This window comes from Rissa tridactyla, chromosome 5 (assembly GCF_028500815.1).
Source record: "Rissa tridactyla isolate bRisTri1 chromosome 5, bRisTri1.patW.cur.20221130, whole genome shotgun sequence".
In the NCBI taxonomy this organism is placed as follows: Eukaryota; Metazoa; Chordata; class Aves; order Charadriiformes; family Laridae; genus Rissa; species Rissa tridactyla.
Window position 1 is genome coordinate 70,922,441 of NC_071470.1, and position 27,800 is coordinate 70,950,240.

General features: G+C 39.0%; 2 protein-coding genes across 5 annotated transcripts in view; one reads left to right on the top strand and one right to left on the bottom strand.

Annotated features, from left to right (window-relative positions):
• Positions 1-5,344: 5,344 nt before the first annotated feature.
• SCOC (short coiled-coil protein) lies at positions 5,345-27,586 on the top strand. 3 transcript variants are annotated; one of them, XM_054203251.1, is made up of 5 exons: positions 5,351-5,485; positions 14,220-14,294; positions 14,390-14,473; positions 15,042-15,180; positions 27,526-27,586. In XM_054203251.1, exons 1-5 carry the CDS (start codon positions 5,422-5,424, stop codon positions 27,569-27,571), a joined length of 408 nt encoding a protein of 135 aa, XP_054059226.1. In that variant the 5' UTR covers positions 5,351-5,421; the 3' UTR covers positions 27,572-27,586. The 3 variants fall into 3 exon arrangements, with proteins under 3 accessions (XP_054059228.1, XP_054059226.1, XP_054059227.1); XM_054203253.1 differs by lacking the exon at positions 27,526-27,586 and having other exon boundaries at positions 5,345-5,485; positions 14,223-14,294; positions 15,042-17,426; XM_054203252.1 differs by lacking the exon at positions 27,526-27,586 and having other exon boundaries at positions 5,364-5,485; positions 15,042-17,426.
• CLGN (calmegin) overlaps positions 19,376-27,800 on the bottom strand; it is a 30,972-nt gene continuing 22,547 nt past the window's right edge. The window contains exons 11-15 of one of the 2 annotated variants that reach the window (XM_054203248.1): positions 27,062-27,277; positions 24,640-24,759; positions 24,314-24,458; positions 22,119-22,228; positions 19,376-20,397 (exon numbers count right to left, since the gene is read on the bottom strand). In XM_054203248.1, the coding sequence (XP_054059223.1) occupies positions 20,317-20,397; positions 22,119-22,228; positions 24,314-24,458; positions 24,640-24,759; positions 27,062-27,277 (672 nt within the window). In that variant the 3' untranslated portion in view covers positions 19,376-20,316. The remainder of the gene's footprint in view (positions 20,398-22,118; positions 22,229-24,313; positions 24,459-24,639; positions 24,760-27,061; positions 27,278-27,800) is intronic. The other variant, XM_054203249.1, reaches the window with a different exon arrangement.

The following is a 27,800-nucleotide window of genomic DNA, read 5'->3' on the forward strand; positions in this document are numbered from 1 at the left end:
AATTAAACATAATAAGTGAGTGGCTATGAATGCAAGTGGGCCGTCATTGTGGATGGTTTCCAGGTGACCAGTTTGGATGCAGTTTCAGAAGCAGCATTTGCAAATAATGATGCTCATTTGCATAACATGCCCTCGAAGTGTACCTCAAAACTTACAAGACTATCTCAGCCACAACATGGCTTGTAAGTATCTTAAACTGCTAAGTGGTGAGCGAGGAGGGAAGCAGGTGGGAATGGAGAGAGAGTATATGTAGGAATGTGTCTGAGAGAAAATGGTCATGTGAGCCAGCCTCCCTACTATGAGAGATTAGATTAAGGGCAAAACAGGTGGTAGAAGATGGAATTAGTACATGGGAAAAACGGGAACTGAGAAGGTAGAAAACATGTTGTGCTAATGACTAAGCAATTTACTATGTGAATTCTTGTAACCAATCTGATCTGTGAATGAACTGCATGGACAGCGCGTGAAAAGAGACTGTAAGCCAATCATATAGCTGCCGCTAGCGCGTGCTCTTATTGCCTGTCGATATATACTCTGTGTAAACTGGAATAAAGGGAGAACGATCATACTCATATGGAGATTCCATCGTTACTCCGGGTCCGTCTCCCACTCCGACATCCTCCGACAAGTATACACCTAGGATACTTACTGACAAGTATAAATACACTTCAGTTTACAGGTTAAATCTGTGAATGACACATTTAATACACTTCTGTCACCACCTTAGCAAACTGTTGTTCTGCAGGTAGGTTACTGTCATACAGTGTCAGTCAGACTAGCTTGGAACATCCTGCGAATTTAGTAGTATGATTACTGCTTTATTAGCATGAACTAAACACGTGCCACAGTTCCTTTCTGTCGAAGTTCATTAAAACAGAAATACACTGGCAGCTGTCATTTCCTAACAAGGCACACATATTTTTTAAACGCTGCATTTTATATACAGTGTGAAACTGATACATCGGATGCATTTTTTAATGTTTTGTGTAAGAAAATAATTCTAAACACTTTGTTGTATGCTGGAAAGTACCAGCAAATGTACAGAAATGTATATCACCCAATTGTACATTCAGAGATGGATTCTACTCTTTACTCAGAGCTTATTGTCTTACTTGAAAAAAATAGAAATCAAAAGGAATATTTTTGATTTTGTTTTTAAATGTGCTGACTAAAAGCAGAAGGATACGATATCTCCTAAGAATGCAAAACATAGTTTTCCTATTTGAAATCTTTAGTGGCTTACTTTATATACTGCATTGCTTATATCATATATATCCACGTTTACAAAACTTGTCTTCAAATTGGACTCTTCATCAAACCACTGCATAAGAAAAGCAGATGAATGCATTAAGATTGTACAATGCAACCTGATGGAAGATCAGCCATTACACCTGTGTTGCAATAAGGATCTAACCTACCCAGAATACCCTGACTGTCCCAGTATTCTCTGAAATCAACAGAAACCTTCTTTTACTTGAGTGTTTCTCTGACTTAAAAAAAAAAATCTTTTCTATTATTGATACTCAGAAAGTATCAGAGCAACAGCAGGCATCTCTATACAATTACACCTTTGGAACAAGGGGTCAGTGAGGTTTTGACGGGTGATGCAGACAGCAAAAATGTCTCTCAACTGACTAACCTCCTGTCCCCGACCCCACTCTTCCCTCTTGCCTTTCCAAGTTACGAAAATATTTGAAATAGAGCCACTGAAAAATGTTTCCAAAAGGCACTGCAGCTGCGGACTCCCAGAGATAACAAATTAGCACAGTAACAGGAAACAAGGGAAGCAGGTGAAAAGGGCTGTTGAATGTTTTGATGATGTAGCTCAGTTCGTAAGCGCAAGGCTGAACCCTGCAAAAAATTAGTGGTATTGAAGTCTGCCTCAACCACGCTATAAGCACTGTTACAGTGTTGGTATAAATAGGAGTCACAGCACATGCTGTGGTTTAGCTAAAACGTTCCATACATCTGTACTTAACTCTGAGCCAACTTCCTTTTCAGGTCACCATTAAATCATTTTAATTAGGAAATAGTTACATGATACTTACAGTAATAAAAATGTGAACCTATTACCAGGCAGGTTTAGCTATGGTGTTTTAAAGCTAAGGACCTAAACCCTCCTGTATTTGTGTACTTGACACAAAGTTGCCTGACAGACTGCAAAATCCTGAGCTTGGAGAATCATTTCAGCACCAAACCTGAAGATGTTCTTGGGTATTTATCTACTGCTTTCATGACCATCATATCTAGACAGCAATCTGCTAATGTGCTTGTACCAATACTCATCAAAACTAGGCTAGTATATGGCTACATCAACTGATGCTATTGCTATGAAGTCAAACAAAGGGCTCAGAGGAGTGGCTGTAGGAGAGGCTGTCCCCACACTTCCCCTACCCTCAACCTCCTCTGACAGTTTATGCCACCTATTTTAAAAGGCAGCCAGGTACTAGGTGCTAGGTATGCCACAACCCCTGTTCGGTTTAGTAATTAAACCCTCAGAAAGAGGAGCTGATATTTTATAACCAAATTAACTTTTACATTAATGTCCATTACTCCAGTGAAAATAATTCACACATGGAAATAGCTAAACTCATTGTGGTCTGACAGTTAATTCCATTACACAGCTTGCTTTTAAGCTGGTCAGAGTTCCTCTGTCTGCTGCTACTCCTTTATATTCTTCCTTATAAAACAAACATGGTGATAGCAAGAAATGGGCACTTCTACTTTATATTTAAATGGCACCTCCTACCCAAAAACCTTATTTCACTAATAAAATATCAGGTCACCATCAAAGAAAATGTTTCTCACCACAGCACTCACAAAAACAAGCAAGCTACAGACATAATTCTACAGCGCCTTTAAAATTAGAGAACATGGGTGTACGTTTAAATATGAAAAAAATTTCGGGCAAGAAAGAAACAAGATCATGTCTGTAAAGTCCTCTTAGTTAAACCCCATTCCTCTCTGTTGGTAAATGAGTCTCCATTTCCGTGAATAAACTGTGTATGTCTCCCACAAATCTAACTGATTCCCAGGTCCTCATAAAAGGCCAAGGCCTTTTGCAAAAAAGTGCAGCTCCAGGGTCCCACCTTGGTCTTAGTTTATATACACATGCATACAACTAGATACATACACCCAAACACATACTTTCTGCTCTCTCCTCCTTCAGAAGCAGAGGCACTGACTAAGAAAACAAAGCAAGCAATCTGTCCAAAGGCCTTTCTTTCAAAGGGAGCTTTAACGAGCTCTGAAACACTTGCAGAGAGCCTTTGAGTCTTGGCTCTGTAGGGTAGGAAGAATAACTCCATGGGTAACCTGCTCTTTGGTGCCACACAGTGTGGAATGCACTTGGCAGAAAGGCCTGACTCCAGAAGTTGCAGGGATCAGTACATCTCACATGAGGCAGCCAAACTCCTCCCTGAATCATATTCTCCTGCACCCTGAGGAGTCTTTCTTGCTGGCTCATATTAAAATACAGCTTTTACTCTGCATCACTTTCACTAATGGCTTTGATCTAAACATGAGTAACAACTGCACAACATCCATATTCACTAGGCTACTGTGAGAGTCTGTCTAAAACCAGCTAATAATTTACATGGAAATTGTATCTACCAGAGGGAACCCATATGGCCGATATAATAGAACAATATTGACACAGGCAAGAAAAGTTAATTAAAGCTTTTAGATGAGGGCTATACAGTTCAGACAAGATAAAACCCATACTTCCACAAGCATATACGGTTTTACAAAATTCAGAGGTAACAGATTATATAAGTGCATGTGTTTTTAGGATCTGCACTTCCAAACTGAGTTGTTGAAATGCTTCTACTGTACATAACATGTCTGAGAACAATAAAAGACATAATAAAGACAGAAGATCAAAAAGTTTTCTAACTTTATTATTATTATTATCATCATGAGAGCTTTGAAGCGTGCTGTTGCATCATTGAAAGAATTAAAAAACCCAACTGATCCAGACACACCTTGTGATACTCAAGAATTTGGAATGAAACCAGTAGGTCTCTTTACACAGACTACTCAAGACTAATAAGGTAAATTTTGGACTGGTTCTGATCAATGCAAAGCAAAAATGAGTAACTCTCAGCACAATTCTGAAAATGCAAGATGTGCTTGGTTTTCATTAATCTCTGAAGGCAGCTGTGAGTAACTTCACTGACACCAACCGAAAAGCTAAAATAAAAACTAAGCAGTTAAAGGATAAGAAGAAAAAACTAAATAGCAGCATTACATTTATCATTTCTGTAAGCTGCACCAATTCTGATGCTTAGTGTCTTAGGCCCTTTGTCCTGCCAAGTTACGTGCGTTTACCTTTGTACATAGAGGCTGTCTCAGGAGTCCAAATCAAGATTATGTCCAAAAGGGTGAAAGGTGAACTGTAAATTCTGAGAACTATCTCATTCTATAGCTGGACAGTGCTTCACAAAACTAAGATTCAATTTTTAGTGAGACTTCAGAGAGGTTCCTAATTACAATTAAGAAAAAATTATTTGTCAACATCCTAAACTTACAGCCTTTTTCTGAATACAAATTAAAAATGGGTAGATTCTGAACATGCAATCCCCTGAAAAAGAAGTGGTTCCACTATTCACTGTCTTTAATCAAGACCAGGGCCATTTAAATTTTTAAATTAATTGCAAGAAAACATTCTAATCCAGAAGTACAAAAGAAAGCTATTTCCAAAGAGGTAAGTAGTTTGAGGTGAATTTCAATTTCTAGTTTATATGTTCAAACTATGTCTAATTTTCTTCAAGAAGCAAACCAAGAAGACTAAAGTGGGGTTTTCTTTGAACTTGATTTCCTTCCGCCCATCTACTATCACAGACTGTCACATGCTCACTTATAGAACTTCACTTGTTCACATTACCTGATTGGTTTAGATGCAACTGTTCATGTAAGTAAAGTTACTCACATTCCTAAGTATTTAAAGATTACATTTTAACTTTGCTACTCCCAAATCTGTCTATTGCATTTGCTTGGACTGTAAGTAACATTTTTTGAACACTAAAGTTACTTTCCCTCTTTCCTCTATCAAAAAAAAACCTCCAACAAAAAACTATACACAGCCCTAGAGAAAAATCAAGAACAACAAAAACGCAACTAGTGCGAATACACAGTTCTTTCACAGAAAGAACCCGCAATAGCAGTGTTTGCTCAGCACGTATCTGACAAAGCAGTTAGAACTCAGAAACCTTCTAGCTTAACAATTTCCGGAAAAGAGCTCAAGGTTCAGATGAGACACCACACAGAGTAAGACGTGGGTAGTTGCCAACAGTATCCGATAACACCTGTGTGTTGGACTCATTAAAGATTTAACCAGAGAAGTCACATGCATGCTGAAAAATGGCTGACAATTGCCATGCTTAATGCACGTCTCAAAAAACTTTGAAAAAAGGAAGGAAAATGGAGTTACGTCTGGATGAGGAGGATGGCACTTTCACCAACATTTCTTTGGCAGATGATTCAGGTAAGAAACTACAGCAATCTACTGATACAATACAAATTCCATGGGCTGAATAATAGTACTGCGTGAGCACATGATGCTGTAGATCCTAATTACCAGGTATAAAGTATTTTTAGTGAATGCCCTCAAGTAAACTTTTCTAGTTGCGTAGTTGAATTAGCCTTGTAAATAGTTACAAATTGAGATTTTGGGGGTATGGAAGCTACCACAGTTTTCACATAATAGCATATGGGAATATACATTTGTCATCTGAGCACACATAGCCTTTCACTGTTTAGAAAGAAAAAGTTACAAAAATGTTAACTCAGTAGTTACTACTATCAAAGAAAATACAGATAATGCTGGCCTTTCCTCCCAAATATGGAACAATAATCTTTTTTACATACTCTAGTGAGAGCTCACAAGAAGTGATGCAAATTAATTGGTAATGGAAATAAGCTGATCCATTTAAATCCCCACTATTAAGCACTTAATTGTTTTAAAAGAAACTACAAAAGCAAAGACTGCCTGCCTTCCCCCCACTCCCCTTCTATCTTATGGAATAAAAATAATCTTCAATGGGAAGTAGGATAGTTCTATGTATGGAAATATGAAGTGAGTTAATAAGAATTGACAATAAATTATTTAGAAAGGTGTGGCCAGAGTACCAACTTGATCATGTCAGCATGACCACCGTAGAGCTGTGCTAATTTACCCTAGCTAGAAATATGGTTTGCTTATTAATGAATTTTATACAAGTCTAATTTCCCACTCCCCCTTTTTTTTAGCATAAAGAATGTCATTGTACATGCTATCTTTACCTCCTATACAAAAAAAAACCTAACCGTGGGGTTGATCTTATTTTTAGAATACATTTTGCTAGCAATTTCATAGTAGTGTGATGGCGCTGAACCAAATATTTGAATGCACTTTGTTTATACAGCATATAGCCTAATAACATCAAGATGTGGTTGACCTGAGCTATTTACAGCAAGATAAACTGGCAGACTTTGGTCCAAGTTGTGCAGTAATGGAGGGTTCTCCTGACACTGAATCTCACTCTTTCCCTGTAGCAAGGTGTACAACAGTATGGAAGAAGGTATCCTATGACCCTGTTTCATGACTGGCTGGACAGCTGATGACATGTCAAGAACAGATGAGGGGCAGCACACAGTGGCAAGATTGTCTAGTCTTTGCAAGGCATCCAGAAGTAGCTGGGTTAGCTGTGATGACTCCACAATACTGGATGGATGTTTTTGCCGTATTGCTTGATTAGTCTTTTGGAAAATGTCAAGTTGCTTTCTTTAAAAGGCAAAAACGCACTAGCCTCCTCTACTACTCTAACCTCAGCACCCTTGCAGCTTGGAAAATGTTAATACACATGAGAAAAGAGAGGCACAAAGTTAAAAGCGCTCACATTCAAGCACCAACTGATACTAGATATCAAAGTATACTCACCAATGCCAAGCCCTGACAGATGTTACTGATATAAAAGTAGCTGCTCAGCAACAGTACAAATAAGACTCTACTGCACCTTAGAAACGAAACACTTCACATTTACTGGACTCTTTGACTGCAGTTAACACACCCAAGGTCAGAGAAAGATCATATTCGCAACACAAAGAGGACCATAAACAAGGCTTCTTTATACAAGATCTGCGACCAATATCAGAGCTTTTTCCCTAGTAGTGAAGATGTGGGGACAGTCAGTCAGAATCAGAGAGAGAAATTCAAAGTACCTGAAAATACATGACATCTTCAGGCAAGCTTTTAGATTGAAGACATAGAGGGAGAATACAGTAAGATTCATGATGAACATCATAACCCTGATCCTTTTCTTCTGCCGGAGAGCAACAGCTGGAGGCTAAAGAGAAAGGTATAAGAAAATTCCTAACCTACAATAGGAAGAGACTATCATATAGTTTGTAGGAAAGAGTCTTCCTTATCTGTCCCAGCTGAAGTGAAGACTAATTACAGTAACTCGAGCACAGAAGCTAACAAACAGAATGGGCCTTATAGCTGTAACTGTAAGGCTGGAGAACATCAATTCCAGAAGAGCAGGGAGGATAACAGAAAAGATTTAGATGGTTAGAGAGAAAAAGATTCCTTAGGATGGACGACAGCAAGTTCAAGTGAGGAATAAGGAAACTGGACAGATCATAAGTGGACTTTGCCTGAGGATGACCTGATGTTTTAGCAAGTGTCCCATAATGAAATTTTAAGTGGGGTCACAAGAATACACTGGTTTTAATGACCTCTAGTACATTTGTAATTGTATAAGCTTTTCCTCCTATTTCTTAAAATGTACTGGAAAAGATACTAAACAGACAAGTAGAACAACATGCTATATGTATGTAAAATCTAAAGCATAATCAGAATACAGTCTTCATATCAAAATTTCTTTACTACTGTGAAAAGCCTTTGTGCTAAATACAACAGGCAATGAATGAATATTTAATATGAGCTATTGCTCTTTCAAAACAGCAACGTTTCTCTATTTGTTAAGTACACAGGTATTAAAAAAATCAATTCCGTGTAAATCAAGATGAACACAAAATGGTAGCAAGATAGAAATTGCTCAATAAGTATTTTAATAGTAATATCATAAGTGTATGAAATCAAGGATTCATTAACAACATTCGTGAAAGTATTTTCACCTTTAGTGAAAGAAATACCTTTTAATTTAGAAATTCATAGCGCTTCATAAAGTTCCCTCAAAAAAATTACCTCTCAAACACAAATACAGAGGAAATTAAACCAAAAATTAAACAAAACAGTGAGATGATGGCCAACAGCTGCAAAAATTTCTGTATTGTTCTTCTGATGAAAAGTAAATCAAGGCTCTCTTTCTTCATTGTAAAGACCCTAGAAATTCTCTTACTCTCTTTTCAAATATGCTTTCTACAAAGCCAACGTTAAGGACTGCATTTCTCATGTAAACCCCTGCTTTTAAAAAGCAGATGTAAACCTCTAAATGCTTAGGCCTAACTTACAGGAAGGCAAAACAGTTTTTCATCTTATTAAGTTACCAGTAAAGCTTTATGGAATCTCGCTAAAAAGTCCTTCCACAAAATTTGGTGGCAAACCTAGAGCTGATGATTACAAGGAGGATCAAACTGTTAACAGGCCAACATTATGTCATGTATGTTGGTATTCACAGCCTAAAGCTGCAAAGTGTTCAGTTGCTCAGTCTATTTAAAAATGCATTTTTGTGGAATCAGAGAAGAAATGAGAACATTTGCACTCCTGCACAATCCTGCAAAAGATAGGATGCATTTCTGTTAGAGGACAGGCCTCTTTAGGGTTAAAGAGAAAATATGACTTTCTAAGGCTTTCTTTTTGTAGACTTTCTAAAGAGACTGGATGTTTTTCCCCAGTGTACACTCACAGGTTATGTCATCTGATGAGGTCCCATTCTCATTCAGGACTTAAGGCACCAAATAACACACAGTAAGTAAGGACACAAACAATAGTTAAACCAATGTAAGCCAAAATAGCTGCTCATTTTGTGTAGTTTGATTTGATTGGAAACAGTGGCCAGTCCAGCCCAAACCACGACACTAAGAACTACTCAAATTCTGCATTTGACAGAAGTCTGTAATTGTAAATTTGCATAAGGATGTGCACAAGGCTACAAAAGCCCTTTTATGTTACTCAGAAAGAGTAACAATAATTGCAAAGAATTCTGGTGTAAAGCAACATTACTTGAAAAAAAGCTTCTCCAAGTCTGTCATTTCCACAGAGAAACAAAATGATGAAGATTTGATGTAAAGGGTCTTGCGAGTTAGTATTGCAAGGAAAAAGAATTAAGCCATTTGTATTCCTTTTTGTCTTTTTCTTTGTGGCAATAATTAGCTAAAGGAGAAAACAGTACAGTTCAAATAGCAAACTCATCTCAGAAATATGCACAATACCTTCTTCTGTTAGTGAAAAGGAGAATACATTTCTATTCTAGTGGTGAACAGTGAACCCTCTGTCATCAGTCAGCTTACGCAGGCGCCTCTAGCGCCTGTAACGTTGCCAAAAAGGAAGTGAAAGGCTTGTTGGTTTGTACTGTGTACCACGGAAAAAACAGGAGGTACACCAGAGTTTGAGAAATAAAACGTCTGAAACTGTTTGTCATTAGCAGCAATCGCTTAGAGTCTAAGTCCAGAGCAATAAAATTATCTCCTATAGTTTGGTAACTGTATACGTATATGCATTCAGGTAAACTATTAATGATGCTTTATATCCTAGGGAGATTGTTGCTATTTTGAGCAAAAAATGCTCTTTCAGTGAAACTGAATAAATTAATTCCTTTTGCCAGCAACGTCAGCTAGTTTTAGGAAAGCTTAATCAGAACTTAGAATACAAGTAAGTATAGATAATTGCAATTGTAAAGTGAAACTTGTTCCTATAAATTTAATATACATGACAATATTACGAATGCCTCCCCTGCTTTAACCAAATGCCTTCGAAAATACAAAACGAATTAGTAAGAAAGAAAGGGATTAGCACCTGTTCTTAGTTACATCCAAGTCAAGTTTTGACTTCAGGAGCTCTGACACGCTGCTAAAAATTACAAACTCTCTTTATAACTCTTCAGTCAGAAAATCCACTTACCTGAAGAGAGTAATCTAGTGTGTAGTGTAAAAACAGTTTAATAAACCGAACAGCAGAACATTACTTAGGGCAGTGTCCAAGTATTTCTAGTAATAAAGAAAATCCTCCTATTTCTTCTTTTTGAAGTGCAGAGTTGTTATGCTGCTCCCCAGGAGCAGCATATTTAATTTTATTGATATTGATTTTATTTAATTTTCTTGATAAGGTATATGTTCTCTAAAGTAGGGAGCATAACTTTGTAAACAAAACTTAAAAAAAAGCTCTGTGAACAGTTTGTACCTAGTCTCTCAGCCTTGTGCTGCATATTCCAAATGCTCAAAGTAAACAGCCACATAGTGAACTTGACCGATTTGCTCACACTTACATGTTTACCCCATTAATTTTGCCCCTTCCAGTGAGTGGGGAAACCACAGGGAAGCAAATGCTGCCAGATCCCTGAGGACAGATTGTTTGAGGTTCTCCTAGGAACAGTTCCCAGACAAGACTTGCCCTGCTAACAACTTAAAGAACAAAGAAATGACACTTTCTAACACAAGAGTTAACAAAATACTACAGGCTGATAAAAGCAAGAATTGTTATACAAGGGCTTGAATCGGCCTCCTCCAGTCAAAGGGGACACCAAGCACACTCCTAAAATGCAAGGTAATATTGGTACTCTACACACATACATAGGTATGCCTTCCCTGAGACACATCCTACAATTATAAAAGGAATCTTATTGTTTGGGATATACTGTAAATCCCTAAAGCTTCAAATTTAAAGTGCACAACAAATTTCATTGATGATGTATTACCCAATGCAAGACAGGTGAGGTAAGGAATTTGAAAAGCAAATAGGTAAGTCATGGGATATTCTAAGCTTCTGTTGGTTTGGTTGATTTCTCATGAAAAATACTTGGGGCTGTGGGCTTTTTTCTGTAATGTGTTGGGCTTTGGTTTTTTTGTTTGTTTGTGTGTTTAAATCTGGTAACGCATCAGGTATTTAGAATCCTGGGGTTGACTTCTTTGCACTGGAAAATAGAGGGAGGGTTAGGAAGGCAAACCTTTTTAAGGGAAAGCAAGATGAGCTAGGCATCCTCTCTGTGGAGTTTGCACCCAGCAGCATCAAGCCAGCAGTCTTCGTCCCTGGTCTGTGCAGACCATAGCCAGGTCACACAGAAACAGCTTCTAAATGCTGGGGCCCAAGAGCATGGGCCAGTCGTACTGTCTCAGATACTAGGGTAAAGGGATTCATATTAAGCACTTAACAGTAGGAAGATGCATTGTGTGAGATCCACTATGTCTGAGTGTACTGCGGTACAAACCTAAAGAAGCATCTGTGCAACTCTTTAACACCAACCTAGTAACACACAGCACTAGACTGAAGGCGCCATCTGTTCTCTGCTGACAGCCTCTCTGCCATGCTAACAGTGGAGGCTCAGATAAAGACAATTGTCTCTAAAGGAAAACCAAAAAACCTCCCACACAGGTTAACTTCTGAAAAGGAGTTTCAGCCTGGTGCTCAAGCTCAAATTTCCAAGTTAAGAATGAAAAGAAAATACTACAGTCAGAAACCACAACCATGTGAAGTAGAACGAACCCTCAACACTATGCATACTGAAAATGGAAACAGTAGGTAAACCACCAACTCTTGTTTGGCTACGACAGCATAGGAGCCAATATGCCTGGTTTCCATTCTGTCCCATAACTCAATATCAAGGATTTTACCACTTTGCTCATTTTGGGGCAGTTTAGACAATAAACTGCAAACGTAACACAGTGAGCAAAGTGGAATTTCTGCAGCAGAGAGGTGCATTTCCCCAAGATTAGCCCACAATATTTTTTTTCTCCTCTTATAGTATAAAACACAGCAAGTTCTTTACCAGGTAAGCAAGCTCTCCGTACATCTGTATCCACCTGCAGACTCTGGCCACGTTTTTTCATTAATTGAAGTACTGGAGACTGTCTTGCTAGAAAGAATTATGAGAACCTGTTGATTACCAGGCTTGCCACATAGTGAGTGCAGCAAGAGCACAACAGAGTGAGAAGCACCTGTCATTTTAAAAACAGCAATCAAGGGGAGTTATGAACAAGCTCCTAAAACCCAGCTACCACCTGAGAGGACAGCTTGCAAGAATTAAGCAGGATTACTGGGTTAAAAATGCCTTTTGTAGAGAAGGTGATATACTTTTAAGTAAACCAGCTAATGGAACTGAAATTGACAGACTCATTTTCCGGTACAAACAGACTGCAAGACTCTAAAATATGTTTTCATAACTGGAACAGCATTCAGTCTACTCTGAATTTATGTGATTGGGAGGTTAAAAAAGTTATTAACACAATGTTAATAATATTGTGGAGGCACCCAGAACATGTAGATATCAGAAATACATACCTTCTGAAGTGTATTAAAAAAATACAGTAGAGGGCACATTTCCCAAATGCCTTTATCTTCCTGAGTATCTCCGCAGCAGCAAATTATTTATTTTGGAGGTATTCCTGCAACATACGGATATGATATGGATATAATTCACTGCAACATATGGTCCATGCAACATAGTACCTATAAAACTACAAATCATACAGTGCAGGCATTTCAGTAAAGCCACTAAAATTAGATCAGGTCCTGTGTGTTGTCTTTACTGTGGCTTGAAGACTGTCCTATGAGGTCCAAAGGGAGGAATCACCCTGTGCAGCAAGGGTTATTCCCTCTAGGGAACCAGGGAAAGAACACAGAAAGAGGAGTGGTGGTCTGGAGCTACTGAGCTACTAGATGAGAGTTACTATGAAGTTACTTGCGTTTCCATGTGATACGGTCTATAATGCTGTCAGATCCAGAAGAAAGGAGCTAAATCACAGGTTTCTTAGCCTTGACACTGCTGTGCAGAAGGATTATCGATCTGCCAGAGTGGAAGCTCCGCATACCAGCACCAGAGGGTCACTCACAGCCACAGGCACGCTTGGTTTTCTCTTGAGGTTAGAATCATAGAATCACCTAGGTTGGAAGAGACCTTCTAGCCTCAGAGAAAACAGAGCCCAAGCATCAACCTAACATGCCAAAACCACCACTAAACCATGTCCCTCAGCACCACATCTACCTGTCTTTTAAATACCTCCAGGGATGGCAACTCCACCACTTCCCTGGGCAGCCTGTTCCAATGCTTGATAACCCTTTCGGTGAAGAAAGAGGTTCCTCAGGTTTATGCCAACCTTCCTAAACCTGAAGGAGTTACATGCTGGGGAACACCTGCCTTTTCTTAACTTCTCCTGAACACGACTCAGGGTTGAGGACCATCGCTCTAAACACCTGCCCTAGGAAACGAGCGCGAAACGAGTTTGTGAGGAAAACACTGATATTCATTTAATTGCGTACTTACTAGTCACTTCCATTATTTTACCCGCAGCTCGGTGGGATTTAAGGGGACTAAACCCGCCCGTGAGGCGGACAAGGTCTGGGCTGCGACCGCTTCTCCAGCCCGCCCTCAGCCCGCCCTCAGCCCGCCCTCAGCCGCACGCCGGGGCCCCGCCCCGCCCCGCCCCTCGGCCCGCCCATTGGCTAGGGCAGCCCACTGCGCGCGCAGGGCCCGCGGCCGGGGAGGTCGGCGCAGGCGCAGAGCGAGGAGCGGGCCGGGGCCGGGGCGGCGGCAGGTGAGGCGTCGCGGCGGGGAGGGCGGGCCTCGGAGAGGATGCTGTTGGCCTCGGCAGCGGGCCCGGCGGAGGGTCCCGCGGGGAAGCCCCCTGCGGCGCTGCCGTTCACCGTCCCTGCGGCGGGGATGCGGGGGGGCTCGGCTCGGCGCGAGGGGAGCCGGAGCAAAGAGGCCCGGCTCTGCGTCCTGCAGGCCCAGGGCCCCGGACAGCGGCGGAGGCGGGTGGGCTTTAATAGCCAATTCCAGAAGGATCGGTGGCTAGAAGGCGGCAATGTGTAAAATCCGTTATTTTATACGTTAGGGAGTCATCTAGATCAGCTGTCTTTGTAAACTGAAGCATAGATACCTGAAGAATTATCTTCAGATACCAAAAATAATTGATGAACACTAAAAAAGCTCCGTTGTTCTGGCTTAGGCTTCAGTGCTGGCTTTTCAACACCAATTAGAAAAATGCATCTAAAAATCCAAATATAAAGGCAGTTTCACTAACAGCTGCCTCAGTGTTCTCTTTTTTTTTCCCCCCTCCTTAAGCAGAGCATCTCTCAGGAAAACTCTCCTCAAAAGCGGAAAGAGCCTGTTCTGCAATGATGAACGCCGACATGGATGGTATAAGTTCTTAACGTTCTTGTTATTTTTTTCTACTTAATATAATTTCCAGCTGTTAACAAAGGTTGCACTAAAACTCTCATGATTTTTTGCAGCTGTTGAGGCTGAGAATCAGGTGGAATTAGAAGAGAAAACACGGCTTATTAATCAAGTTTTGGAACTGCAGCACACACTTGAAGGTTAGCAGTTTGACACCTCAGATTTTTTTTACAAGCAGAGAGTCATAAGCAAAAGAAGAGACTTTACTGTTCTGCCCTACCTTAGTCAAAGTGTCCAGAAGTATGTCACTTATGCAGCTGAAGGTACATAAGCAAGGTCTCAGAACTGTTAATTTTTTTCCTCTTTAAGCAACATAATGCGTGCTTGACTCTCATAATACACTTCAAGCAGAAGGGGCGATACAGTTAACTTCCCCAGGCTCATTAGTTGAAATACAGCTTTGAGCCTGCTCATCACCAAGTAGTTTAGTTTGCAATAGCCTAATCCAAAAAAATTCAATAAAAGACTAAGGATACAGACTAACAGTAGGTTTGTTTAACAAGTTTGTCAAAATACTGTACTACAAAATAATAGAGAAAAATGGTCTTTAAAAGAAAAGGTGCGAGTAGCAGAGTGTTTTATAAGATAATACCTTATGGCAATGTTTCCCACATTAAAAGTGTGAATAGTTTGATGTAGGCACATAGAACATATTTGTTATTGCATGCAATAGTGTCTAATATTTTTCTTGTACTATCACCTTTGCAGATCTCTCAGCACGAGTAGATGCTGTTAAGGAAGAAAACTTGAAACTGAAATCAGAAAACCAAGTTCTTGGACAGTATATAGAAAATCTGATGTCAGCGTCTAGTGTTTTCCAAACAACTGACACAAAAAGCAAAAGGAAGTAAGGGTTGACTCACAGATGATGTCATTGTATTGCTGCTGTCTTTTTTTGTTTTAATTGACATAAGCTACATGAGCTAAAATACCTTAGTTTGTGGCTTTACTGGATACCTGAAGAGTATAAACTTTGGTGATAAACAGAATTAAGAACATTATCATGAACAGGAGACATAAGTTTGTGTATTGTTAAGATTAAGGAATGTGCAAATGTAGTGTAGAGACTTACTAAACTTTCATACTTGTTTTAAAAATGGGCATATCTTGTTAAAAATTGAATTCAGTTTGTCAGGTTAAACAAAAGTCTGTTGGCGCTCTATGAGGTCTTAGGGTAGCACTCTTGACTTGCAAAATAATACAGTTATAATATTGTGTTGAAACCTCATTTAAGAAAAATATTCAAAGTCCAATATCATCACCTTTTTCACCTCAAATATATTTAGATTACTATATAGTTCTTTCCATAGCTCTGCAAAGCAACTTTTAAACAAAAGGCTATAAACCAGTTAAGAATTTCTATGAAGCAGTAACAGTATGACATTATTTGCAGGGCTTGAGTACAGAAAAACACTTAAAATTTTTTGGGAAGGGGGAGGGTAAGGGAAGAGGATCAAGGAACAAGGAACTTACATCAGGGAAATACCAAACTGATGCAGTATCAGAGTGTTTGTAGTTTGTAAGATGTACGCTTCAGACTATTCTCACTTCCCAGTTTCCTCAGAGAACGATCAGGCACAGCATCATGAGGTATGATCTTCCCGAAGTTTTTCAGTTGTGTGATGAAGAGTTTTTATTTATAAAATCCTGAGTAATAAGCTTTACAGAAACAGGTGGTCAACAGTGTTCCTCATGCTCATTGTGAACAATCTGCAGTGAGGAACCGAGAACAAGTCTTTCCTCGCCACCTTTTATTTTCCTCCCGAAGTGCCAAACTTGTCTTTGCTTCAGGCCTTAGAGCAACTGTTTTCCTGCCCCACAGCCTGCGCTTGTGAAGTACCTCTTGAGGCACTGCACAGAAACATCTAAGGCAGAAGACTGCAGTGGAACAAAGGTGGCTTTTGCCTTTCAGATCTTTGCTGCTCTGAGCAATGCCTCGTGTCAAGGCGTCCTGGTTTTTTTCACTGGCTTGGCTGTTTGTTAGCAGGTTTTGTAAAGGAGCTCAGCCCAGATTATGGGTCTGAGCACTTCCCAGAGGTGACGTCTAACATAATCAGTATTAAGGGAGAGCAGAAGCTGAAATACAAACACTGTAACTTTTAGCAGTACTCAGTTGCATCTCTTTCATCTTGCCATACAGCAGCACTGCAGACTTATTTATGGACATTACCTAGAACTGAGTTTTCTCTCTTCAGTAGCGAAGCCATTGTACTTTACCTTTTAACAAAAGGAAAGCACTAGTTCAAGAATCTCTTTCAGCCTTGCTGTGATGAACTCTATAAAATAAAGCTGCAGGAACTGAATGAGTGGATAAAATCCCTCTCAAACCCCAAGTTCCTTGGCAGCTAAGCACTGCTGTGTCTCAAGTGTAAGCTGGCATTGTGAGGTTTCCCCACCCGGAAGGCAAGGTCTCCCATTTCTTCCCATTTAAGAGGGCTGTACAGCACTCACTGGAACATCAGCAAAGTCAAATGATTGCAAACAAAGCACCAATAGTTCGGTCTGAGGGCTGTTTAAAAGTTTGAGTCAAGAAACCTGATGATGAAAACAAGTTTTACCCACCAAGGCACAAATGGCTGATACCATCTGTGTCATGGGGTCCTGTAAACATCCAAATTTATTTTTAATCTTCTATGAACTACTCTCTCACTTTACTGCCTACCTGGAACTCTAGATTCATCCAAGAAATGCTAGAAGGTAGAGTAGATCACATGGTTAGTCCAGGGTTTGAGCATTAAAATGAAAAACAATCACACTAAGCACGCGACTTCTAAAGATTGCATTGCATTACAGCCATCCTAGCTTTAAAACCATGTCACTGCACATCTCCATCTGCACTGTAGGAGATCAAGTGGTAACAGAGCATGCGCTTGTTACACTTCAGCAATTCCCCAAGATCAAGTAATCTTAAAATCATGATTTTGTATTGTAAGACTGGGTAGTGATATTTTATCTGTCGGTGTATATATAGTAGTCATTTCAGCTATAGACCATTTTACATCCCACTACTGTGGCCTTCATTTAACTTATGAACATTTTAAAGATGTTGTATTTCTGACTTTACACTAAATAAAAACTTTTTATTTGTCTCGATTAGTTTGGTTTAACATTTGTAAACCCTAAAACGTCTCATAACTATCTGTAGTCAAAAGGTGACAAAGTAGTAGGGGTTGCCATCATCTTAAATTGTTTCTACATAGCTGAAGTGTCTGAAAGACTAGATGTAATTAGCAAGTATTAACAGTAAACCTGAGTTTATTAATCTATTTTTAGCAAGATTCCAGTTCCTGACTCACTTGGTATTTTCACCCATGAATCTTACAATTCTGTATATTTTTCTCTTGTGGCTAAAGAAAAAAGGAAAAGGGTTGGTAGAGTGCATCCAGTCTTGTCAAAGCTGAAACTTGCGCCTCTTCATGTGGAAGAGCTTTAAGGCAAGTTAGAATAGATGAGACTTTACCTTTTGCTACACAGGTAATGAGCACTACATTAGACAGAAACCAGAATTACTTCATCATACCTTCATGAAGGTGGAAGCTAACTGAGGAGTAGCTTCAGTTGTAATTAAATACAAGAGGCGTCAGTCCTACTTATTCTTCCCTGAATAATGAAAAGTCTCAGTCTGGGATTTGGTGTCCTCAGTAAAACCCCACTTTTATGGAGCTACAATGTAGCCAGTGGGAGTGCAGGCTGCAGAGGCCCGATGCTCCTGGTGTTCCAAAGATGACTGACAGTCTTAACAGCAAGGCATCCTGGAACTGGATTACCATTAGTTTGTTAATTTCAAAGCACCTTCAAGCAGCCATTGATAGCAAGATCAAAGATTTTTCCTGAAATACCTGTTCAGATATAGATGGACTACACGCAGGACCTGCAGGTGACACCTCAGTGTTACAAAGTGTCAATGGAAGGGGGTTCCCCTTTTGCCTGACTTTCTCCATGCAGAGTCTCAAATCCCCAAAGCTCTGGTATTTCTCCCCTAATTACTAACATTAAGACTAGGTCCAAGTAAGCTGACGTGCACACTTACTGATGTCTTCTATCTCCAGGTTCCAGGTAATCGAAGTCATTAAATCAGTATTAAAGCGAGATGGGCTTTGCAGAGTCAGTATTCCTGCAAACAGCACCCTTGAGTCATGGCCTCACAAGACCATTTTACTCATAGTAAATGGCTCCTTATTTACTGAAGTGAGGTACAAGCAAAGGTGTTGATGGGACATTAATCAAGACTTTATGGGAACCTTAAATTCAATGCCCTAAGGGAAGACTACCGTCCCCTGAGGGGTGACCAGTCCCTGAAGTAACTATATCACACCAAAAAAAACCAAACAAACCCCAAACAAACAAACAAAAACCACCCCCCAAACCCACGCCTAAATGCTGCAACAATTCCAAAGGACTGTTACCAGACTCAGACAGGATTAGTTGAAAAAGAATGCCAAAATGCTCCCCGACAGCTCACAGTAGCTGTTACCAGCAGGATGCTGCATTGGCAACAACTTTTATCTGTTGCTTGAAAAGTCAGAGGCAGGGGGAAGGGTCTGGAGTCTTCACTTCTTACCTTTTGCATGCAGACCCTAAATAAAGAAGAGGGAACTTGCATTTAACTTAAAGAAAAAAGAAACCAACCCAAGAACCAACAAAGAGGCCTTTCCATGTAGTTCACACAAAATAAAGTCCAATATAATTACTTTTGAACACTTCAACACAAGCACTTAAAGACACTGTCTTCTTCATTAGGGTTAATTAAGCATTCATTTCAGACTTCTGTGGAATCTTTGCTGACTCCATTTGCTGTGAAAATATTTCTTTTTTAAGTGAACTAGCATCTTGTCAGGCACAAGGAAATCTGTTAAGTACCTTATGAATTAATGTACTTTTACTTGTTTTTAATGTATGACTGCATTTACCTGCATTTTATACCCTACTAGTATTATAGGCAGCTGCCAAGCAGCAAGAGGCTTCTGGTGACTGCAGTTTTATTGTTTCGTTTAATATACAGCTGAACTTTAACAAAACAAAGATTCTTTTACAATACGCAGTTTATTTAAACTATATTATGAGAATGTCCAGTTACTCACATCTGTAAAAAACTTAATCCATCAAAAATTCTTATCTATATTAATAAATTTCATGTTAAGCAAGAATTATTAAATATCTTTAGGAGGCAATGTACACTTAGCAAGTATTCTATAAACAGAGGTTATACCACTCTGGCTTGGAACATGAGAAATATAAAAGTTTGAAAAAAGTCATCTGTATATCACTTCTGCAGATTTGATATCTGCGTCCAAAAATAAAACAAGTCACATCAATTACCACTTGTTCTATGAGTATTCTATTTTAAAGTATCTCTTAAAAATAAATTACTGTAACCAATGTCTAAAGTGAACAGGTGACCACCCATGTAACAAGATCAACTAAAATAAATAATTTACAATAAAAATTGTTGCTAGCACTAAAACCATCTTACAAAACCAATTATTGCGTTTAGGTCCGCACAGAAAAAAAACCACCTTTTCTCTTAGCAATGTGAACTGCTATAGATGCTACATCTTTACTATCATCCTCTTTTAGCTGAAAAGTATAAATAGCTAATTTCGTGCTAGAGCTGCAAAAATATTATAATTTACTCATGTTTTTAAAAAATATTTAGAGTAAGCTTATCTCCAACTAATACTAATTTCTAGGAATCTTCAAACCTTAGGAATCTTCACCTTAAAATCAGTTGGCAAATTTGTAATTTCACTTTTATTCTGAATTCGAAACATCAGCTAACTCCTCACAGATAGTGTTTCTCCTTAAAAGGAATCAAGGTAGCTTGGGAAGGTTAAAAGAGGTTAGAGAATTAAAAGAGGAGGTTAAAGAGCAATGAGTCCCCCTTTTTCCTGCAAATCTCAGGAACTTGCATGCTGTTAGGCCCACTGAAGCGGATACCAAAAGTTACTATTATCTAGAACTACAAATACTAGCTTGAAGTAACTCAGTCCTTTCGTACTCTTCTTTTGCGCACTGATTTCAGTGGACCATCTCCAGAACCTGTGCTTTCATCAGCTTCTTTCATCTGAAAAAGATAAAAAAGTAAAAAAAAAAAAAGCCAGCATTAAAATTTTAAACCAATTTTAACTGAATTATTGAGGCTGGCATGTTACTTTACTACTCCTCCTCCTGACCCCCCCCAATCATATTATCACTAAATGCAACACTTAAGTGATAGGACGTTTTTTTTTTCCATAATATTAATTTAACAATAAAGTGAGTAGAAGACTTTTTCCTTTTTATATTCAGAAGGAAGAGTATAGCACATATAAACTGATGTCAGAAATTTGGTTTTGCCATTTATTCACTGTTTTAAAAGCGGTGACTTTTTAATGAATTTAGCAACTTCCTTAAAGTGCATTTCATGCTAATTTCAATTTCCACTTCTTAAGCAAAAAGCATTTAAAACATTCTAAATGCCACCTTTGGAAAGCTACAAACAGAACGAACTCTTCTTAAATCAGATATGTTCTTCTCAGTTTAAAAGCCATTAGCTTAGAGGCACATGCAAAGCCTTTCCAACACGAATGCCCTTCTCAGACAACGCATTGCTTCCTCACTTTCCTGCACTGTCTAATGGTAAGCACCTCAGTCAGAAGGAGCCAGCTCACAGAATGCGGCACAACCTGAGTGAGAACATGGTATGTATGACATCTCCCAAGTAGGTCACTAGCCAACCCACGACAGAAACTTCTACACCCTGAAAACACCCAGAGAAGAGCAAGCCATAACCTTGTTGCGATACTGTGTAGCGGCATACACACATTTGGATCTTGTTATTATTTTCACAGAAAGTCATATGTATTTAATGGAGTTCATCAGATACTATATTCCTAGTTAGATGTACAAGGAAAAATAAACTACTTCGAGGAACAAGAGGAAGTATTGAATAAGGTGTAATTAATGAAGAATTTCAGAGCTGGAACAATGCAACCTCATGCAAGGTACAGTTTCCTAGAGAAATTTTATATGAAAAGGAGTTAACATTACATTAAACAACTCCCTTACTCTGCGAAGGGACTCATTTAGGGAGTGACAAGCACAAGATGACCAACAGAAATACTGTGGGTGGATCTAAAGTGTTTCAGACATAGCAGAGTTTCTCAATGAATGGATAATGAGTAGTTGATGAGCAAGAAAAGCACACACAAATTCCATTCTACAATGTCATTTTCTGAAAAACAATTTATAGATTATCTGGTGACCGGATTAATCTGCACAAGAAAAATGAAACTGCAGGTGCTGAATTCAAAATCAGTATGGTCATTTTGCTGAAAACCTGATTTTGTAATTAAAAAAAAAGATAACTGAAAGCTTAAGGTTCTTCTAGGTCTTACTGAAAAGCTATTCAGTTAGAAGCACATGTTCCTTCAATTAAGTAGCACCATAAAAAGAGATTGACATCTACTGCAGCATCCAAATATTCAAGACTGGCAATTCATTTAATAAACTGTTAAAAGTTATACTCCTGAAAAAACATTTCATGTTTAGAGACCTGCATGATCACTTCTAAACTATATCTGTATTTTACAATAAATATCACCTTCTAGCCAAAATTACATAGGAAGAGACATGTTTCACAAACCTATACAGAGCATTTGAGGTGTCAAAGTCAAATAAAAACACATCCCCACTTCATGATTTGTTTTATAACTCAGAAGAAAAGCTCTTGTAGGTAACTGGGCTTAGAAGTGCAATGTTGGACAAGGGCAAGGAGAAAATAGAGGAAAACACCCCCAAACCTACCTCATCTTCTGAACCAGATTTATTTGACTTATCACCTTCTTCTTGACTTTCAACTGCAACTTCATTTTCTTCTTCATCATCATCAATATCTTCACCACCTTCACGATCATCTTCAAAAGAAATTAATTTTACTTTATAAACAAGACTATATTAAAAATGTACTATATCCAGCCACACTAGTAAGGAAAATAAGCCAATTTCAGTCTTAGAATGAACTGCTTGTTTACAGTCACCTCTAAAACCAACTCTGTGATAGAGAGTAAAAGACTCATGAATTAGTATAAATTGAGCACTGTTGGATTTAATAACCAATTTTAACAGCTTCAGCCTAGCTTCTTTTCACAACAGCACATGTGGTCTTCAGACTTTTAAGTGACCGACTAAAATGACAACCTTACGTTGGTTTCCTTTAGGGAAGTCTTTAAATCCACGTACTGTATTAATTTTGAGACCGGAGTCCAAAATAGGACAACTCGGGTATCCCAAATCTGCTAAATCAGAATTTAGGCAAACTACAACATTGCAGTCATCCACCATGGGCGACACCTACATGCCAAGGGAACTCCTCTTTTCAGCAGGGAATTCTTCTAGCATACTGTTTTGGTTGAGGGATAAGCAGCTCTGTGCTCACCCCCTTCTTATGCATTATTGGAATGCAAAAACTAGTCAGAAAAGCACTGTACTCCCCTCAGCTCACTCGAAGTTTGCACTACATTAGGATAAAAACATTCACAAATAGCAGTAAGCTTTCTATGAGATGTGGTGTCAGTTAGATCTTTGAACTTTCAGGCACTGGAGAGGAAAAAAAAAAAAAGAAAAAAACCTGAAGGAAAAAAAAAAGTACCTTCTTGTTTTCCAAAATTCCCTGGACAAACTATAGGCTAAGCAACACACAGGCGGTTTCTACTTTCTTACTGAGGCCATGTCACTGCACTAAAGAGCAGTGTTTGCACCAAATATTGCGAATTCTAGGCTGCTCTCTGATCAGCACATGGGTTGCCCTTCTAGGGTAACCAACTCCCTATATTTGGCATATTTTGTGAAGGCCACAGACCCAGCTGTTTTGATTTCCACTTTTAGGTATATATGTACGCAAACAACATACTCAATTATGTAAGTACTAGCATGGGAACATCTGATGCTGAATAAATTTTTAAGTCATACAGGCAGAAGCCACCACCACTCATGGAACACAGCGGAGAGACAGGCAAACCCCACAAAGTTTCAGTCAGTAATACAAAGTGATGTCAGCACTAAGGAAAAAAACCCCAAACACCCCAAAACACACACCCCATGAATGTCTGCTAGGTTTCTAACTTTCCTTGCCAGTCACTTGTCACTTTGTTCCTACCAAGAAAGGGCAAACTAAGAGGCAGAATCTTGCAGAGGTCTGAGGCTAAGGATTTTCTCGTGGAAGTCAAGATATGCACTCTAAGTTAGGAGGTTTGCTTTTTGTTCATTACTATAGACTCAGGAAAATGCTAACAGAACAAAGCCATGCTTGAATAGTACTAGTAATCTTTGACACAGTAACACGAGATGATTTTATCCTGGGATGCCGAAGTATAGCTCAACCTACAGAACCATTGATTCCTGCCTTGGGGCAGCAGGACAGACCTGTGCAGGCATGCAGTGCATTGCTAGAAAGCAACACAAAGGAAGCAGCAGGCTTCAGTATTTCAAGTATACTGTATTTTCAGGCTTTAACAGGAATTATTAAAATCAGTGACCAACAGCATAGTTCAAAGTACAACCCCCCCACAGAGAAGTAAGCAGAAAGACTTATGTTAAAGACCTAAAGCTATTCCAGCCACATATTAGAGACAACAATGTGACTTTAACCACTTCAGGTACATGCATCTAAACCATTCAAATGTGTTCAATATATGGAATATTTAGAAGGGAGAAAATATGCATCACTGTCTACAAACATAAAAAGGGTGTCAGAAGCACGTTAATTTCTTGGAAGTGAAAAAATAGTGAGGAAAGCCTTGCTTTCTGCTTGTATTTATCGAAGAGCTAATATCCATGGAATGCCAGGCGCTGGAGGTTGTCAAAGAAAAAAAGACTCAGAGCAAGGCAGGTTTTGCATATTCTAAGGTAACTGGTTGTCATTATTGGTAATGCAATCCATGAACTAGTCCTATTTAGGTCTTTATGTTTAATCAAACTGCAAGCTGGCTTGCTCATCTTACCATCTTCAACAGTATCTTCATTTTCTTTTTCTTCTTCTAATTCTATTTCATCATCATCTAACTCTTCTCTCTCTTGTTTTAGTTCTCCCTTCGTAATTGGCTTAGATATATCAGTTTTTTTGAAGTCAATATCTTCATCTGTTTTCTACAACAAATTAAAAATCAATTTACATTTAAACTCAAATTAAGAATTAAAAACAACAGCCACTGCAAGCAAAGTAATATCAATGGCACATTAAATGTGCGTATCATTGCACAGATATTAAGAGTTTTCAAATAAAGTATTAAGAATAAAACCAAATAAAAATATAGGAAATTTCTCTAACCTTTGCTGGCCAGCAGAACAACACACCTAGACCAACAGGCAGAGCTAAAGTCAAGATGTAAAGAACCCAGAGCCATGGGTGGTCTTCTGCAGCAGTCACCAGTTGACTAAACATACCAGGCTACATTAAAAAAAAAAAAAAAAAAAAAAAGAGATTTTGCATTTACATCCCTCTCAACACATCATTAGGTTTATAAACTATACTGTATATATACATTAAGCTTTATGCTGCCCAAAGAAACCCCTTCTTTACTTTTGCTTTTTAATGACTGAAACAATATTGGATTTCAATACAAATAAAGTAGCAACTTGACAGATTGCAAATAAATAGCAAGGACTAAGTAAGAAGGAACAAGCCTGTTATTCCAAACATACTAGACTGGCCACTAAAAGCGTAAAGTTGTAAAGTGACATTTGGAGTCTTGGCAACCTCACATTTTACACCCTTCTGTCAAGATTAGGCTGGTCTGTATACTAAACAAAAGACACATTTTTTCCTATCAACCCCTCTCCCTTCCCAGAAAGGGAAGGGAGAGAGAATAAGGGAGAGACTTATGGGTTGAAAAGAACCAACTAAACCAGCTTTAATGAAGTATTAACAATAAAAAGACAGTAATATTAATAAGAAGATAATGAAATACGTACAAATATATACAAAACGAACATCGAGCTCCCAGGATGTTGGGAATCACACCACTGGCCAGCACAGGGACTGGGCTCAGCAGCAGATGGGAACTGGAGTCAGAAACGCAGGGATTGGGACCAAAGGCAGACAGACAGAGGCCTCCTCGGATGCCGGCCACTGAAGAGAGAGGCTGACCCCTTTGATCCCTCAGCTTTTATACTGAGCAGGAGGCAGACGGGATGGAATACCCTGTTGGCCAAGTTTGGGTCACCTGCCCTGTCTGCTCCTCCCCACAGGTGCAAGCCCTCTACACTCTTCTACTTCTGACCCTCCAACTTGGTACACAGCAAAGTGAGCTGACCTTGGCTGTTAGAGCAAGAAGTATAAGCAAGAGCCTCTCTGCATACCATTCCTTGGCATTAACTATAAGCATCAGACATTATCACTGCCAGAAGCAGACAGTGTCTGAAAAACATATAATTAATTTCGGAGAGTACAGTCAGTCAGAAGAGACTTAACAGAAAAGTAAAATGACTGAAAAGAAAATTGGTTTTGTTCTACCCCAAACCAGGACACCTTCCCAGCTACTGTATTTTTCCTCCGTGCCGCGCTAGCTCAGCTGAAAGCTTCCCAGAGCTCATCAAGAACCTCAGAGCAGCAGCCAGCCTTCTGAAGAGCAATGTCTTGCCCCATCTGTACTACCATCTTCTCTCCTTTGACAGACAATTATTCAGGGAGTAAGCTGTCCTCCCAGCCCAATTCTGACTTAAACAGTAGAAGTAGGTAGGCAAGTGCCTGGTCCAGTCAGACCTCTGGAAACAGCACATCAGCAATTAAAGTAGTAAGTTTGAGAGGCAGAGTGGAGTGAGGGGTCTCAAGGGAGTATTTTTTGCTATTGTGTGTACAGTTATAGATGTAGATCCAGACATAAAACTAAACATTTCAGAAGAGGGCAAGGTTTTAGAAGGAGGTAGCTTTCCTAATTGTATGGGCAGATATGCTGTTGCTACTTGCTCATCCTATGACAAACAGCAGCTGTCAGGAATGGGCCACATTTGCCACCAACCCATCGTTTCTTTCCCCACAACTGCAGCCCTGCGCTTGCCACTCAAAAGAAAGTACAGGACTTTTAGAAAGAAACTGTAGTCAGTAAAGGCAGCCACTAGAGGGGCTCATGACCTCGTATGTCAGGACAAGTTCATCGCACAGGACAGGAAAGAGAACTAGAAAAAAACATGGCAGCTGGGCAAATGCAGTATACAGACAAAATGTAGATGCACACACAGAAACAGAACAGATGCAGCTCCATAAACATACGCGTGCTATTTTAAGAGCTGCATAATATACATCTAAGCAGCCAAAGGCTGAAAATTATTAAACAGAAAACACACAGGACTACTTATCCATTCTTCATGGGAGGGAAACATCTAAAGAACATATATAATGGGTTAGACGCAAGTGAAAAGAAAATAAAGTAAGGGAGGTCTTTGAGTGTAAATAACAGCTTTCGTGTGCTGACAGGTACTGAATTTCTAGTATTACTGTGAACAGCAGAAGATTCATTAACTACAGTGAAGCCAATTTCTTGCTAGGTGTTTAAGTAAAATGTTGTGCCCTTTTAATTTCAAGAGGATCTTGATCTGGAAAGGTAAAAAGCCAAAACTACAATAAAGAAACCTATCATAGTTATTCAACAAGATTATTAATTGCAGACAAATTAATATTCTGACAGAAAATGCTTCCAACAGCACATCATCTTCACTACTTGTGGCTATCAAGAACACAGTAAAGTTTGTACCTCATTAGCACTTGCTACTAATTTCTTCAAGCCCCAGCCATCTGCTGCCCATCGATCTGCTACTTCTTTTTCTGAACATATAATGAAGTTATCAAAGTAGATATCGGACGTCATAGACCAGAGTTCTAAACCAATAGCACTGACAGTGGTCATCTCAAATGGGTGAAGATCTTCAAAATAGTCTGGGTTCGGTATTTTCCGAGGGCTCCAGATTCCCTTTTAACGAACAAAAATGTAATCACATTATCTACACCTTACTAAAAAAAAAAACCAACAACTGTGAAACAAATTTTAAAATAATTAGAACTTCCCAAATATTTTAAATGCATTATTTAAAAAGACAAGCAGTAGAGTTTAACCTGCATAAAAACGGAATTGGAAATAGCCTATAGAATTTTGGCAGATGGGTCTCGGTTTTCTGGCTTAGGGCAGACCTCTTAAAATTTTTCTTTTTGTTCATACAGGGTTACAGTAACAACTGACTGTACAAAGTATCTCCGGTCTTCCTGATACTGGTGATTCCAAGCACAGTCTCTGTAAACTTCCTAGAGTAAGTCTAGGAAACAAATTTCCTAATGCTGCAGGAAAATAAGACATTGGTATTACTTCTTACTCTATTCTCTCCTTATGTAATATATATTTCTGGCTTTTGTTCATCAATATAGCATACACATTTTTGTGAGGGCACTGGTCAATATTTTGTGGCCAGTGATGGAATCTTCTGAGATAAACATCTATT